Here is a 16,427-nt window from a genome sequence, read left to right on the forward strand (position 1 = left end):
TTATATGTTTTATTTATTTTTATTTAATAATAGTATTTTAGTTTAAAATATTAAATTTTCTTTTGTAATTTTTTAACATGTTTTGTTATTATTATTATTAAATAAAAAAGTAAACTAAAGAAAAATTATAAAAATAAATAAAATATTTAACCAACTTTAAGTAGTTTTTAAAATTTTATTTATTTTAATATTATTATATTTATTACTGATATAATTATTATTAATATTACTATTATTATTATTATTAAATAAATGTCGGAAAGCCGATTGAAGATAGTTTTCCATGGGATATATATACATTTTTTATAAGATCGTGATATTTTAATAATTTTTTTTAACAGCAAAATATTTGTTATTGTTTTATTGATTTGTTTGAATTTATTTTTAAAAAAAAAAATTATTTGAAATGGATCCATTACTGTCCCATATGTATTGTAAAAATTGTTTAAAAAAGGAGTTCTTAAATAAACTATTTTATTTTTATATGCATTGATGAAAATTTAGAGGTGCATTGAAAACTCTAGGGGAGCTTGTATTGACGTAATAATGAATATTAGAGAATAACATTAGAACTTTTATTATGGAAACTAAGTCTTGAATATATGAAAATCCAACTACAAAAGTGAAGCAAAAGGAGCATGGAATTAAGCAAGATTTGGTTATTTTTGAGAAAATGATATTTCAACACCATTTTTTTTACCCCATTTACACGTGTCAAAATGTGATTGGACGATTTTAAATTAAAAAAAGTTGAGGTAAAAATATATTTAGAAGAGAAAAACTAAAGTTTTTTTTTTTTAATTTAAAATCCTTCAACCACATTTTGACACATATGTAGTGTCAAAATGGTGTAAAAAATTGGTGTTAAAATATCATTTTCTTTATTTTTGTGCTCGGAAATGCAGTCTCCTCAGCAGTCGAGGAACATATGGTGCGATGTAGCCAGACATCATACATAGCAATGCTACCCAATAGGAAATCGTGTCACTGTATGGTACAAGGTTAACCATGGATGCACTGTAGTTGGACGACATGGAAAATAGCAACAATAGCAAAGGATATCGGAAAGGAAAGCCAGACGTTAGCACAATAATCATATAAAAAGAGGTATAATATCCAATGCTGTTGCCCAGAACAAAAAACCAAAATGTTCTTTTTGACTTTGTAGCCACGATGGATACTCCAGCACTGTATTGTTGTGTGTCTTCCTGCCACAGTCCTCCAGGGGGACTAAGCACAGCCTGATAGGTTGCTGTTATCATAAGTGCAGCCACGGTTAGCAGTATATTACGCACATCATTTATAGAATCCCTTTTAGGTTTGTATGTAAATAACTCCTCGTATTCTTCAGTTGTTTTATGTAGATTTGATTCTTCATCATTGCAGTTCCTTGGAGGAACATGGGTTCCATTCCTTTGCACTCTTAGCTCCTGCTTTCACAAGGCTTCTGTAAATTTCTAAATCACCGGCTTCGCTTTGGAATAACGTAATAACATCAAGAGGGGTCATTCCTCTCTCGTTCACCGAATTCACCACCATCACTTCTTTTGCAACATCATCCTCAACCAACAACATATCAACTATCTGCGCTCCAAATTCTACTCATTATATATGCTCTAACATCATTCAATATCAATTATGCTAATGATTTAAATTATTATTTTATTCAGAATTCTACATTAATGTAATATTACTATCAATTTTTATGCTTTATTCTTTATGTAAATGATCTTAAATCCCTTGAATCATATACCTGGTATTGCTTCCTTGACGCAGCCAGATGCAAGACAGTATTTGCTTGGTTGTCTTTGTCATTCAACACTTCTCCTTCTATCTTCCATCCCTTGGCGTGTTCCAACAACAACTTAACTGCACCAAAGTGGTTGTTTTTTACAGCAATATGAAGCGGAGTTTCTCCTCTGACGGTTTTGCTTTGAACAGTGAGTGGAGCAGCAGAGAGCAACGCCTTCATAACGTGGATCCTTCCTTTGATAGAGGCACAGTGGAGAGGAAGGGTTCCCTCCCTTCCCTGAATGTGACACAGTTGATGGTCAACTTTCAGAAGTTCAAGCACGACCTGAACATGGCCATTGGCAGAGGCCAAGTGCATGGGAGTAAACCCATCTTCGTTGAGTTCATACACAAATTGCTTGTTCAGTTTTAACATATTTTGTACGAAACTAACGTGACCACACATTGATGCAATGTGTAGAGGAGTTTGAGCTCCAAACAATGCAACACTATCTAGCACCAATCTGTCTTCTCTCATCAACCTTTCAAGTTCGTCAACGTTTCCTGTGGCTGCAGCTTTAGCCATTCTTCCATCCATTTCCTTCATAAACTTTTCCAGCACCACCAAACAATACTTTAGCTTCAATAATAATAAAATTTTCACAACATTCACAATCTTTCCATTCTTTAATATAATAAAACTCCTTTTTCTTAAGGTGTTGCTCTGACCACCTCTCCAAATAGGTCCTGCACCTCCCTACTATTTTAATTTATTTCAAAAATATTCTACAACTTTTCACTATTTTTTTTTATTCCAAAAATATCATACACTTCCCACTATCCTTAACAATCTTTCTCTGTCTACATTAATGGAGTATTTACATAGTTCAGATTTGAATTTGTAATATACTACAAAATATAAAATTCAGAGGAAACTTCAATATTAGTACTTTTACCATTTCCATTTTATAAAATTAAAAATTAGATGCAAATACAAAATAATAAACATAATAATATTAATAGTAAATAATGATATATTATTATTATTATATATTAACTTTATAATGATGAAAGAACTAAATAAATTCTAAATCTTTAACAAATAACTTTTTTTATATTTTAAGTATTTAATAATATTTTTATATTATTTATCTAATAAATTAAATATTTTATTCAAGTTATTTGAGTCAAAGTGAGTTAAAACATAATATAATGTTAAAAATTATCGATATTATATGTAAAAAAAACACACACACAATATATATAAACATTTTTCTAGAAATTTAGAACAAAAGTTTACCATTTATTAAGTAATTTGAAAAGAAAAAAATATATTCAACAGCGAAAATAAGATTGAATCAAACTTTATTTAAGAAAATATATCACAACTTCAAATTTGAGTCATGTAAATGCTCCATTAATTAGGCATGTAAATGCTCCATTAATGTAGAGTGGAAAAGAGAAAAATTGTTAAGGATAATAGGGAGATGTAAGGTATTTTTGGAATAAAAGAAAATGGTGGAAAGATGTATAATATTTTTGAAATAAATTAAAATAGTGGGGAGGTATAGGACCCACCTGAGGAGGTGAGGAGGTGGAAGGAGCAACACCCTTTTCTTAATTAGGTTTATAGTACTTTATTGTCTACATAGTTAACAATAAAAAATACTCCACATAATAATTCATATAAAAATCCTGTCTTACTAAACTCGCTAGTTAAATGGGATGACTAAACTCAATTAAACTCGATTTTAATGTAAACTCGGTGATAAGAGATAGAATTGTGAACTCATAAAACTCACAATTTTGCAACTAAGTTGAGTTGGAAGAAACATTTTATAAAATCCAAAAACAACATGCGAGAGTGAAGAAAATTCAATGATAAGGAGATTAGGATTCCACTTTTGTTTTTCTGCTGCCTCGCACTGGCTCGTTCCGCTCTCCGTCGAGTCACAGACCGTTGCCCTCTGTCTTCGTCGTCTGCTGCAGGTTGGGTGGAGAAAGTTGTAGGAGAGGTGGGATTTAAATTGCAGTGCTGGGAGAGTGGACTAAGGAAGGAGACTATGTAAGTGGTGGGAGGATGAGATTGTAATTGTCCTCCTTTACACTTGTTTCATATACGATTACATCATATTATTTCTTTATAATATATGTTTTATTAACTTTTAATTATTTTTAGTTGAGGATGGAAAGCGTGGGATGATAAGAAAAAGAATTTTATGGTCGTGGGCAGCTTTTGGGGAGAAACATAGATTTTTTTTTTTTTCCTTATATTGATTTTAAAAATATCATTATAGCATTTTATGTATGTATGGTATTTATATAGACCTTATTTTTTGTAGTTATGGTTAAAATATCAATCAGAATTTGGTTTTTCAAAAACAAATTCTGAACTGTTTTTTTTTTAATTTTATTAAAATAAAAGAAGAAAAAAAATTGAAGAAATTATAAATGTAATAATGGATAATGAATTATTGTTTTTAGTTATTATAAGTTTGTGATATTTTATTTTAGAGCATTTATTCTATTAAAATATGTGATGTTACAAATAAGATTAACATAGTTTTTGACATTGTTTTATCTTATGAACTATAATATGATGATGTTATTTTTTTCCAAAATATTAAAAGATGTTTTTCATTGATGTCATGCTTTTCAGGACCTGTTCTATATATCATTGTTTTATTATTTATTTTCACTCAAGCTATAGATTTTCTTCCTTAAAAATAATTAATCAAATATATAAGACTTTGTCTCTAAAATTATCTTCTTTTAAAAAAACTTTACAGACCACCGCCCTCGTCGTCATCATCTACTGCAGGATGGGAGTAGAATCTGGGTTGGATGGAGAAAGGAAACCACTTGGGTAAGTGGTGGGATTTATAAATTGCTCTGCTTGGAGGAGAAGCATAATCTAATTTATACTATATTATCTATACATAATTTTCAATTGAAATTTTTAATTAAAAGTTAGAAGTTTAAATATTAATTAGAAATTATTTCGATCTCAACAAATTTTTTTATATATATAATGTAATTAATTAAAATTATCTCAAAAAAACAATTTCATCATACCATCTCTTCTTCCTTTTCTTATTTGATTTTTTTTTTAATTTTCATGTTTTTTCAATTTCATATTTATTATTTTTTTTCCTATTTATTACAAGCGTACAAAACATATTTTAAACTATATAAATTTAAATCTAAATTAAAACTTGAAATTAATAGATTTTACTCTTTATATGATAGTTATCAATTATTAGTCATCGAATAATATTATTTTCAAGAGTAATTGTTGTATAAAATTAATTTCAGGAAATACTTTTCTCTTATTACATTGCATGTTTTATCTTAATATTTTTAACGACAGTATATTATATGTCAAAGTAATTAAAATTTATAAATATTTTGCTAACGAAGTTATCAATTGTATCTATAAAAAAATTATATATATATATATATATATATATATATATATATATATATATTCCCTTATAATTTTCACAACAAATGTTTAACGTAACTAAGTGAGGTTGTGCACTACATAGCTGGCAAAACAGAAAATTATTCTTTTATGGTGACTATTGAAACAATTATGGGAAATAATTCTCTCATTCATTCATTTATATTTTCCTTCTCAAATGAGATACATCTATAATATTAACAACTTATCCTTAAAAATAAGAAACAATTAAAAAACAGAAAACAACTCTAAATATTTAAAACTTATTTCTAATTAAGTGCAACAATAATTTAAATTCAAAGCAGGTTTTCTGATCCTTTACTGTCTGCTGGGGCCGATCGCCATGGCCACCAGCAGCCCCTAAAAATCTCTTCTTTAACCTGTGTGTTTAATATTCACTTTCGTACGGTTTTCAATCCCTAAATTCTCAATTTAGCCATGGATAATGCTTTCACCTCCTCACCATTTACCATCTCTTCTCCGTCCTCCAATATTATCATTCAGCAAAAAACTATTATTCTTGATGACTCTAACTACCCTCTTTGGTCTCAGTTAATGGACATGCGTATTGGAGTTCGAAACAAATTGGGTATCTCACTGGCATAGTGACGAAACCCTCCATTGATGATCCAACCTATGATAATTGGGTCACTGAAAATAAACGGGTGAAAAACTGGCTTATTGACTCCATGAGCCCCCGTTGATGCAGCGGTTTATCTGCCTTGAATCTATCCATCAAATTTGGGATGCAGCTCTACGATGGATCCGATAAAACTTGCCTCTTCGAACTGAACCAACGATCTTTCTCCACCAAACAATATGGTTTTCCCTGTATTGGACTCTCCCCTCTCCTTAAACTAATGTTGTGTATGAAGGTATCCTAGGACGTCCAGACCACGGTGATTCTTGGCTATGGTGTTAGACGTGAGAGTGTTTGCAGAAGTCATTAACACCTTGGACATGAGTGATATTCATGCGCCAACTTGAGGGGAGTGTTTGAAGATAGAATTTGAATTTAAATTATTATTGCACTGAGTTAGAAATAAGTTTTAAATATTTAAAGTTGTTTTCTGTTTTTAAGTTGTTTCCTATTTTTAAGTATAAGCTGTTAATATTGCTTATATAAGTGTATCTCATTTGAGAAGGAAAATATGAATGAATGAATGAGAGAATTATTTTCCATAACTGTTTCAACAGTGACAACACGCACTCTCACACAAAAAAAGGAGAAAATATTTTTTTTTTTTGCAATTTTTTAGACTTTTGTTAGAAAGAATTCTAATTTTGAGGTGAGTGACACATGAGACATAAAATACTACAAGAAAATTTGTTGCTTAGAAGGAGTATTCTGGGTTGGTACGTCGTCTTCGCAAATCTTTATATGGCCTAAAACAATCTCTTAGGGCCTAGTTTCAAAAATTTAGTAATGTTGTTCAACAATTTGGTATGACTCGGTGTGAGGTAGATCATTTAATCTTTTACCGTACTCAAGTGTTGGACCTGTCTACTTGATAATATATGTTAATGACATTGTTCTTACATGTAGTGATAGTCATGGCATCTCCTAGATGAAACAACATCTTTGCAACCATTTTCAGACCAAAGATCTTGGCAAACTTAGATATTTCTTGGGTATTGAGGTGGCACAATCCAATGATGATATTGTTATATCTCAAAGGAAATATGCACTAGATATTTTGGAGGAAACTGATGAATTCAAAACCTGTGGACACACCCATATGGATCATAATACTAAACTTCTACCAAAATAGGGGGAGCCTATGTCAGATCCCGAGAAACATAGAAGACTAGTTGATATTTCTTTTGAAATTAATGTGGAAAGCCAATTCCTTAATTCCCCATGTAAAGATCATTGAAATGCAGTTACTTATATATTAAAGTACATTAAAGAATCTCCTGAAAAAGGCTTGTTATATGGTTCTAGTAACCATACAAGAGTGATTTGTTATTCTGATATTGATTGGGCAGGATTTCCTTCTGATAGAAGATCTACATCTGGATATTGTGTCTCAATTGGTGGTAACATGATCTCTTGGAAAAGCAGTGGCAAGATCTAGTGAAAAGCAGAATATAGAGCTATGGCTTCAGCCACCTGTGAACTTGTTTGGCTTAAGCAATTGCTTAGAGAGTTACAATTTGGAAATGTCATACAAATGATGACGCTTATATGTGACAATCAGGCTGCTCTTCATATTAGTTATAATCATGTCTTTCATGAGAGGACCAAACACATTGAAATTGATTATTATTTCATTCGAGAGAAAATTGTATCTGCAGATATCAAGACTGAATTAGTCAATTCAAGTGATCAATTAGCAAATATTTTCACTAAGTCTTTACGGGGACCGATAATTTATATTTGTAACAAGCTTGGTATATACGATTTGTATGTACCAACTTGAGGGAGAGTGTTATATATATTTTCTTTATTTTATATTTATCTTTTATCTTTTAATTAGTTTATTATTATTTCTTATTTGTATTTTGAACTTACTCAATATTTCTTCTATTGTAAATAGAGAACTCTATGTGTATTTAACATAAAGGAAATTAATCCCAAATATAGTTTTTCACTGTATTCAACAATAATAATTACATATGAAAATATCTAAATATAATTTGTATGTAATTATATACAAAATATTTATATGTAATTATATATAAAAAAAAATTGTATATAATTACCTGTAAAACAGATAATTTCGTATGTAACTTGTAGATTTAATTAAATTGATCTTTTATAATAGTTATATGGTTAATATAAAATTTTGAACATTAACATTTCTAATAAAGTTTTAAATAATAATAACTACAAGAATAATTATGCTTAAAACAAATCACTAAAACATGAGAATTATATTAAATGGCTCATAAATAGAGCTAAAAGAAAATGCAACTGTTTTATTTTTAACAAACTTCTAAATAAATCCATTAATTACAAGCATGAATTCACATGTTTGTCAATACCATCTGTTCAGTAGAGCCCTTCACTTCCCAAGCATCTCGCGCAATCTTGAGAAACATTATAGTTCACCATAAACCCTCCATTGAGAACTTTCTCCAAAGCAACAAGTCCACCACTCCACGTGTGTAAACTTCACCTGCATCTTTTGAAGTCGTGGATAATCAATGAAAAGCCAATCATATTTCAGTGCATAATAAGTGATATCATCTCCGCACAAAAAGTATCCAGCCACCCGTATAGGTTGAAGATCATTTTATACCACATTTTATCAATTTTATTAAAATGAAGAGCCACATATATATTTCCGTTACCATCTATACTTGTGAATTTATACCTGAATTGCTATCTAGTAGAGAACAGTGGATTATCTGTGAGGAGCTTAAATCCTTAGCAGGAGTTTGTCTATTTGTTGCTTCAAATTAGGGAATGTTATTTCTCGTCACACCATCTGACAAATTAGCTTCACCAGGCTGTTTCCAGGATGAAAATTGTGTCAGCATTAACCTTTTAAAGTTTTAGCAGGTGCTTCCAAATTATCATCATCTTTCTCTCGAGAAGAGTGTGTTGAAAGCTGAACTGCATCCTTGCTCCCAGAATTAATAACGTGACACCTGCTTCAGTGGCAGAGCTGCACATTTAAGATCAACAAACAATCTAAGCAGGATAGAGCTAGCTCAGAATGCTAAAGTAATATTAGAGGAGAAAATAAGCCAGCTAGCTCAGAATGAAAAATATAATTACTCACTTTTTTAGTTGTAATTATTTCTTTTTTCAAAACAAAAGTGTAAGTTCCAACGATTAATCTTTTGATTTGTACCATCTAATTGTTTGAAACTGTATTGAATAAATTAAATGGATGACGTTGTGTATAAAAAATGTACACATTGCTGTGAGAAATTACTGCGGCTAAAAATAAAAAGTCATAAAAATTTAATTTTTTTACGGTTTAATTTATTATCGCGATAACATGAGATTGGAAAGGTTTCATCAGTGCCAGACAAACTTTTTAACAGTTTTTTAATAAAATTAGACGAAAAAAAGTAAAATTAAAATTTTGTAACCGAAGAAAATTACAGTGACAAAGAAAGCCATATTATGGTAGTATTGGTAATAATGATGAAGATTAGATAATAACATTAGAACTTGAATTATGCAAACTAAGTCTTGAATATATGAAACTAATCCAACTACAAAACTGAGCAAAAGGAGAATGGAAATAAGCAAGATTTGGTTATTTTTGTGTTCGGAAATGCATTCTCCTCAGCAGATTAGGAACTGATGGTGCGAAGTAGCCAGACATCATACTTAGCACTGCTAACACATTGTAATACCTGTCACCGCTTGGTACAAGGTTAAGCATGGATGCACTGTAGTTGAATGTCACGCAAACTGACAACAATATCAAAGGATATTGCCAAGGAGAGCCAGACGTTAGGTGAAGGATCATATGAAAAGAGGTATAATATCCAATGCTGTTGCCCAGAATAAACAACAAAAATGTTGCTTTTGATTTTGTAGCCACGATGGATGTTCCAGCACTGTATTGTTGTGTCTCTTCCTGCCACACTCCTCCAGGGGGACTAAGCACAGCCTGATAGGTTGCTGTTATCATAAGTGCAGCTATGGTTAGTAGTATATTACGCACATCATTTATAGAATCCCTGTTAAGTAAGTTCTTTTAGGTAGATTTGATTCTTCCTTCCTTGTAGGAACATGCGTTTCATGAACGATCTCCACTTCTCCTCTGTCGGTTTTGCTTTGAACAGTGAGTGGAGCATTAGAGAGCAACGCTTTCATAACATAGATCCTTCCTTTCACAGAGGCACAGTAGAGAGGAAGAGTTCACTCCCTTCCCTGAATGTGACATGGTTGATGGTCAACTTTCAGAAATTCAATAACGACCTGAACATGGCCATTGGCAGAGACCAAGTGCATGAGAGTAAACCCATCTTCCTTGAGTTCATACACAAATTGCTTTTTCAGTTTCAACATTTTTTGTACGAAAGAAACGCGACCACACATTGATGCAATGTGTCGAGGAGTTTGAGCTCCAAGCAAGATAACACTGTCCATCAACCTTTCTAGTTCGTCAACGTTTCCTGTGGTTGCAGCTTTAGTCATTCTTCCATGCATTTCCTTCATGAACTTTTCCACCACCACCATACAATGTCTCTGCTTCAATCATATTTCGTAACATTCACAATCATTCAATTCTATAAACCAATAAAACTCCTTTTTTTTTTCCTATGGATGCTTCTTAGATACAAATGCTGACAACTTCAAGGAAGGAGGAGACTTAGAGATCTCATATGGACTGCAAATTATTATTTCTAAATTAAATTTCATTTTCATACAAATCATTAATGATTAAAATAATCTTATATTAATATCTGAAACCTAATTTTATATTTATAAATGTATATGATGGTTTTAATTTTAAATTACTTTGTACTAAAAGTTGTTCTATACTATAGATTTTGATTCATGCTTGTTCTATATTAAAGATTTTAAACACTGAGAGTAAATTTCTAATTTTTTTGAAATGTGTCGTGCTTTTTCAAGAAAGACATTCTAATAAAAAAGAAGAACCAAATTATTTTCCACAAATCTTCAACCCTAATTTGGATTTCTTTTCAAATCTTATTCTAGTTCAAATCTTAATTTAGAAATAACATTTTAATAAATATGGTATAAAGTATTTATGTTTTTAAAACCGTTGTTTTGATAATCCTTAAGTTATATTTATAAAAAGGTGAACATTTTTGTGCTTAGGTCACGACTTTATATGTGTGGACAAATTTAGTATGATATAAGATAAAATATTAAAAGATGTTTCTTTTATTGATGTTATGCTTTACAGAACCTATTCTGTGTTTTATTATTTATTTTCACTCAAGTCATAAATTCTCCCTTAAAAATAAATCAAATATATAAGACTTAGTCTCAAAAATTTTCTTTTTTAAAAAGAAACTTTTCACTCAAGCAATAACCTTTTCAGTTGTGTGATAACTTTCTCCCTAAGTTATAACCACCTAAATTATATTTAAAGGAGATGTAATTTTATTAGACTACCCCTATACCTCATAAAAAAAACTGACAAAAACATGGAGAACTGAAAAGAAAAAAAAACATTAAAACCATAACATACCTCTTACAAAGGGACATTTCATGTTAAAATGCAGGAAAAAATAAAACTTAAATAATATAGAAAGAAAGGTCAAAATTATTGGAGAAAATTAATTTTTCTCAAAACTTTATCATAACTATTTACTTTTTAGATTATATTATATCATAACTATTAACTTTTTATATTATATTTAATTTAAATTTTCTCTTCTAATTTTATAAAACACTTTCAAGATTTCATTAAACAATATATAAGTTTTTAAGAAAATAAAAGTATTATTTACTTAAAAATATTCTGAGAATCAAAGAAACAGTTGGCTAATGTTAAGAAAAGAATGTTGCATTGAAGTTATCGTTCTACAATCAACATAAAGTCATATTTATATATACATATATATTCAAACAGTGTGAAATGGTTTTCACGTGACTCTACAACATTGTTTTTAAGGAAAAAATCTCTTTAACCACTCTTTGTTTTTACAACTTTTTTACAACAAATACGTGATAAATTGTGATCGGTCAATTTCAAATATTTTTTTAGAATAAATTCAAACTAACCAATAAAATGATGACACATATCCTATTATCAAAATGTTGTTAAAAAAGAGTTGTTAAAATATCAATGTCCTTGTTTTTATCCTTTTCGTCTCAACCACGCAAATCCAGAACAAATATTAAAAGACTAATACAAATTTTATATCACTTTCATCTATTCAAAGTCATACGTTTTGAAAATTTTATCTGACCAATCACATGCATAGTGGTATTTAAAATTATGTATTTTTTTGTGGAATTTTATGTGTCAACAAGCAAAGTTGTCTTCGGCTCTTTATTTTTTTTATTATTTTCAATTGGTGTCTATTAAAAATCAAATACAAAGCAAATTCATCTACGTACTGCATGCTTATTCTTCTGGCCGGAATAAAAAAATAAAAAGACACAAGTCATGAGTCATTTACTAAATACCAACCACTCTATATTTCCTGACTATGACACATATTTTTTTTATTTATTTGATATTACTTTTTCTTACATTTTTTTTACGAAAAATTACAAAAAATTATTCTTTTAATATTATTTTATGTTATTAGATATGTTAAATGGATGTTAATGTTTGTCATGTCATCCTTTCTCTTCTTACAAATCTAAAATCAAAGAAAAACAGTACAGACAATGAAAAGATTAAAAATAATAAATCTATTAAATGTTCAATATTTTAATATTATTGTATATATTACCATGGCTTAAAAAGAAAGTATTGTAAACTTTTGGTCAAAGCAAGTAAATATTTCTGTTTTGATTTAATTATTAGTTTATTTAGCATTTATATTTAAAATTATTTATTTTCTAAATACTTAAATTGTACTTGTACATATCACGACTTCACTGTATTTGTTACAATGATGAATAGAAATGAAAAGGAAGAAAAGGGTCTTATAAAATATGATGATACAAAACAAATGCTCTGGAGGTGGTTTTGTTTGAGAATTACCTTTAACCTACTTTATGGCTTTGAATAAAAAAAGTGGAAAATGACAAATAACCATATTGTAATGCCAAATTAATTCGAACTTTGGTTTTCCCTAAACTTAGTATATATGTACTTCCTTAAAAACAGTTCACAGGAAATATTATTTAAGGAAAAGTAACAATTATACGCTAATAATTTTTTTTAATAAATATCATTATCTTATTAATTCGTATATTTATAACAGACTAATAATAAATTATCATCTTTATAAAAAGAAATTATCTAAAAATAATTGTTAAATTTTAGTAAGAAAAACCTAACAAGGCTTCGTGTGTTTATTTAACATGTGGATATATATACATAGTAAATTTGGTGGTAAGTAATGTGATGAAATGGAATGCACGTGGAAGAGACCATGTTTAGGAAGACAAATGAATATAATGTTTTTTTAAGCGATGATTTTATGATATATATAAATGGCATAATGGTGGCACACTATAGTTATACATATCCCAAGAAAAAGAAAAGTGGGTGAAGGAAGAAGAAAATGGAGTCTGAAGCTCCTATTCACGTTCTCATGGTGTCCTTCCCAGGACAAGGCCACGTAAACCCTCTCCTTAGACTTGCCAAGTTTCTTGCTGCTAAGGGTTTCTTTGTAACTTTCTCCACCGCCGACACAGTTGGCAAACTCATGCGAACGGCTAACGACATCTCTCACAAACAAGTCATTCCAGTTGGTGATGGTTTTCTCAAGTTCGACTTCTTTGACGATGGCGGCGGCGTTACAAATACTGATGGTTCCAGGAGAACTCTCAGTGACTTCAGTGCTCAGGTTGAGCATTTTGGGAGGCAGTATGTTTGCCAAGTCATCAAGGACCATGCCGAGACACACCGCCCGATTTCATGCATCATAAACAACCCCTTTGTTCCATGGGTTTCTGATGTAGCTGCTGATCATGGTATTCCTTCTGCCGTCTTATGGGTTCAATCTGCTGCTTCCTTCACAGCTTACTATAGTTATTTCAACAAACTGGTATCTTTTCCTTCTGATGCCGATCCTTATCTTGATGTTCAATTGGCTTCGGTAGTCCTTAAGTACAATGAAGTGCCAGACTTTCTGCATCCTTTTAGTCCCTATCAAGTTCTAGGGACAGTTATACTGGAACAGTTTAGGAACTTGTCCAAGCCATTCTGTGTGCTGGTGGATAGTTTTGAGGAACTAGAAAGTGATTACATAAACTATCTTTCGAAGTTGGTGAATATAAAACCCATTGGTCCTTTGTTCAAGTCCCCAACAGCAACAGACACAAGTAAAATTCGTGGTGATTTTTTGAAGAGTGATGATTGCATAGAGTGGTTGAACTCAAGGGCAGAGGCATCTGTGGTGTACATCTCCTTCGGGAGTATCGTGTGTCCGCCGCAAGAACAAGTGACGGAAATTGCACATGGATTATTGGACTCTCAAGTCTCGTTTTTGTGGGTTCTGAAACCACCTGCTAAGCACCATGGGCTTCCGCCTTACGTTCTTCCTGAGGGGTTCTTGGAGGAGACAAAAGAAAAGGGAAAAGTGGTGCAGTGGAGCCCACAAGAGAAAGTGTTGGGTCATGGTTCGGTGGCGTGTTTTGTGACACACTGTGGTTGGAATTCATCGATGGAAGGAGTGGCATTGGGAGTGCCGATGTTGACATTTCCAGCATGGGGTGATCAGGTGACAAATGCAAAGTTCTTGGTGGATGTTTATGGGGTGGCCATTAAACTGGGTTATGGGCATGCCGAAAAGAAACTGGTGAGCAGAGACGAGGTGAAGAAGCGCTTATTGGAAGCAACGGTAGGACCAAAAGCGGAGGAGTTGAAGCAAAACGCATTCAAGTGGAAGAAGGCTGCAGAGGCCGCAGTGGCTCCGAATGGTTCATCTGCCAGGAATCTTGATGCATTTCTGAAAGACATAAAAGAAGGTGGAGCTGTTAGGGTGAACGAGATATAAGTCTATTTCACATATTTTCAAAGTTGATATCTTTGTTGCATGGGATAAGATAAATTAAATGAAACTGGCATTGTCAAACAGTATTACAAGCAAAATAAATTGGGAGAGTCACACGAATACAATTCTGATATATATCGAGTATTTATTTTCCTATTTCTCCCCTCTTATCACATTATAAATTCTGTAAATCTATGATTTTCTTTTTGTTTGTAATTGTGTGTCAAGTTGTAATGAATAATGAATATTATGAATGAATTATTTGGGTAGGCAAATACCTACTCCCAGTTCTTTTAAAAAGATTCGTCTTTTTCGCATATAAAAAAACCTGTTGGTGAGTGGTTGGTTGTTGATTTTTGGAACGCATCGTGTTGGAGATGAACGTTGAATATTAGTACTTTAGTTAATTTTGTTAACTTCCAACAACTTGAAGACAAAATAGGCTTAACCATCAAAGGGAAAATAGATGTACTATAGAGGTTATTGAAGTCTGAATAATGATCCTTGGACACTCCCAAAAGTGCAATTATATGGTGGCTCTTCAACAAATTATTTTGTTTTTCCAACTCGATTATTTTTATAAATACAAAAGTTTATTTTCTTAATTAACACATTAGCCTTAAAAATAAATTAGTCAAATAGTTTTTTACATCATCTTTCTTCCTGCGTGGGAGTTTCTTTTCGACGACTTTGACTTAAGACATAAATAAAAAGGGGAATACAAAAATATAAACATTATGATGTGACAATATTTTTTTACGCAGAACCAGTTGAGAACCCTTGACCTTTACATAAAATATAATGGTAATAGCATTTGAATTAACTAATATTAATATTTTGACTAATAATTAAGTGATGCTCAGATGATAGTATAGCAAATATATTGATTATCAACATATTACTACTCTGTGAAGATGGTAGGACCATGACAATATATAATAAATTAAACATAATTGAGTGGTTTCATGATTTTTTTTTTTCAGTTAATAAGCTTAGTTGTGTCATAATTTAGCATGTAAATTTTGTTAACCTCGATTGTCCACTACACTAATAACTATTGGTTTTATGCTTATATTTTTTTCTTTATTATCTTAATTATACTCTTAATAAATGTATTTAATTACAAATTTATTTAAACCCTAAAATTATTAAGATGATTGCAAAATTTTATAAGTTTTAGTTAATGTATTACTTTTTGTTCAAAATAATTTCAATAAAATTAAGTTAACATATTATTGACTAATCACATACTATTCCATATATGATTAACTTAATAAGTTTACATGATTCTAACTTTATGTAAATTCTTAAAATGTTAAAAATATTGTTGAAGAATTAGGTAATTTAATTAATGAATTAACTAATTTTAATATTATATTTTTTAAGTGAAAACCTGTCAAAATTAAGTTTTCCAAAACTAAATTTCAATATAATTTTTAATACAGAGAGAGAAAAATGACAACACAATTTGACACTCCATAAAATGAATTATGTGCTCAATAAATTGTGTTATCTTAGTAACTTTGCTGAAATGCTGATACAGTGTAAAAGTTACTTGCAAAGGGTGGCAACGGGGAGAAAACCTCCTAATCATTATAATATACTTTATAAGCACGTTGACTGGTCTCAACTTTATTCACTGAACGTTTTCAACCTTTATATATTTGCT

The 16,427-nt window shown here is 30.6% G+C and overlaps 3 protein-coding genes across 4 annotated transcripts; 1 reads left to right on the forward strand and 2 right to left on the reverse strand.

Moving 5' to 3' along the window:
• Positions 1–1,340: 1,340 nt before the first annotated feature.
• LOC106770692 (ankyrin repeat-containing protein BDA1-like) lies at positions 1,341–3,993 on the reverse strand. Of its 2 annotated transcripts, XM_022785014.1 has the most exons (3): positions 3,634–3,993; positions 1,754–2,341; positions 1,341–1,584 (listed from the first exon to the last, which is right to left on the reverse strand). In XM_022785014.1, the coding sequence occupies exons 2-3, from the start codon at positions 2,336–2,338 to the stop codon at positions 1,378–1,380; spliced, it is 792 nt and encodes a 263-aa protein (XP_022640735.1). In that variant the 5' UTR covers positions 2,339–2,341; positions 3,634–3,993; the 3' UTR covers positions 1,341–1,377. The 2 variants fall into 2 exon arrangements, with proteins under 2 accessions (XP_022640735.1, XP_022640736.1); XM_022785015.1 differs by lacking the exon at positions 3,634–3,993 and having other exon boundaries at positions 1,754–2,526.
• A 6,029-nt stretch (positions 3,994–10,022) lies between these two features.
• LOC106770693 lies at positions 10,023–10,343 on the reverse strand. The gene has a single exon (XM_014656490.1). The coding sequence runs from the start codon at positions 10,341–10,343 to the stop codon at positions 10,023–10,025; it is 321 nt and encodes a 106-aa protein (XP_014511976.1).
• Positions 10,344–13,243: 2,900 nt separating this feature from the next.
• On the forward strand, positions 13,244–15,039 carry LOC106771154 (gallate 1-beta-glucosyltransferase). Its single transcript, XM_014657076.2, has one exon. The coding sequence runs from the start codon at positions 13,325–13,327 to the stop codon at positions 14,759–14,761; it is 1,437 nt and encodes a 478-aa protein (XP_014512562.1). The 5' UTR covers positions 13,244–13,324; the 3' UTR covers positions 14,762–15,039.
• The last annotated feature ends 1,388 nt before the right edge of the window (positions 15,040–16,427 follow it).

This window comes from Vigna radiata, chromosome 8 (genome assembly GCF_000741045.1).
Source record: "Vigna radiata var. radiata cultivar VC1973A chromosome 8, Vradiata_ver6, whole genome shotgun sequence".
NCBI lineage: Eukaryota > Viridiplantae > Streptophyta > Magnoliopsida > Fabales > Fabaceae > Vigna > Vigna radiata.

Coding starts and splice junctions, on each gene's coding strand:
- LOC106771154 (XM_014657076.2), top strand. CDS start 13,325: ATGGAGTCTGAAGCTCCTATTCACGTTCTCATGGTGTCCTTCCCAGGA.
- LOC106770693 (XM_014656490.1), bottom strand. CDS start 10,343: ATGGTGGTGGTGGAAAAGTTCATGAAGGAAATGCATGGAAGAATGACT.
- LOC106770692 (XM_022785014.1), bottom strand. CDS start 2,338: ATGAAGGAAATGGATGGAAGAATGGCTAAAGCTGCAGCCACAGGAAAC. Junction 1,585..1,753: donor CGTCAAGGAAGCAATACCAG/GTATATGATTCA, acceptor TTTGGAGCGCAG/ATAGTTGATATGTTGTTGGT.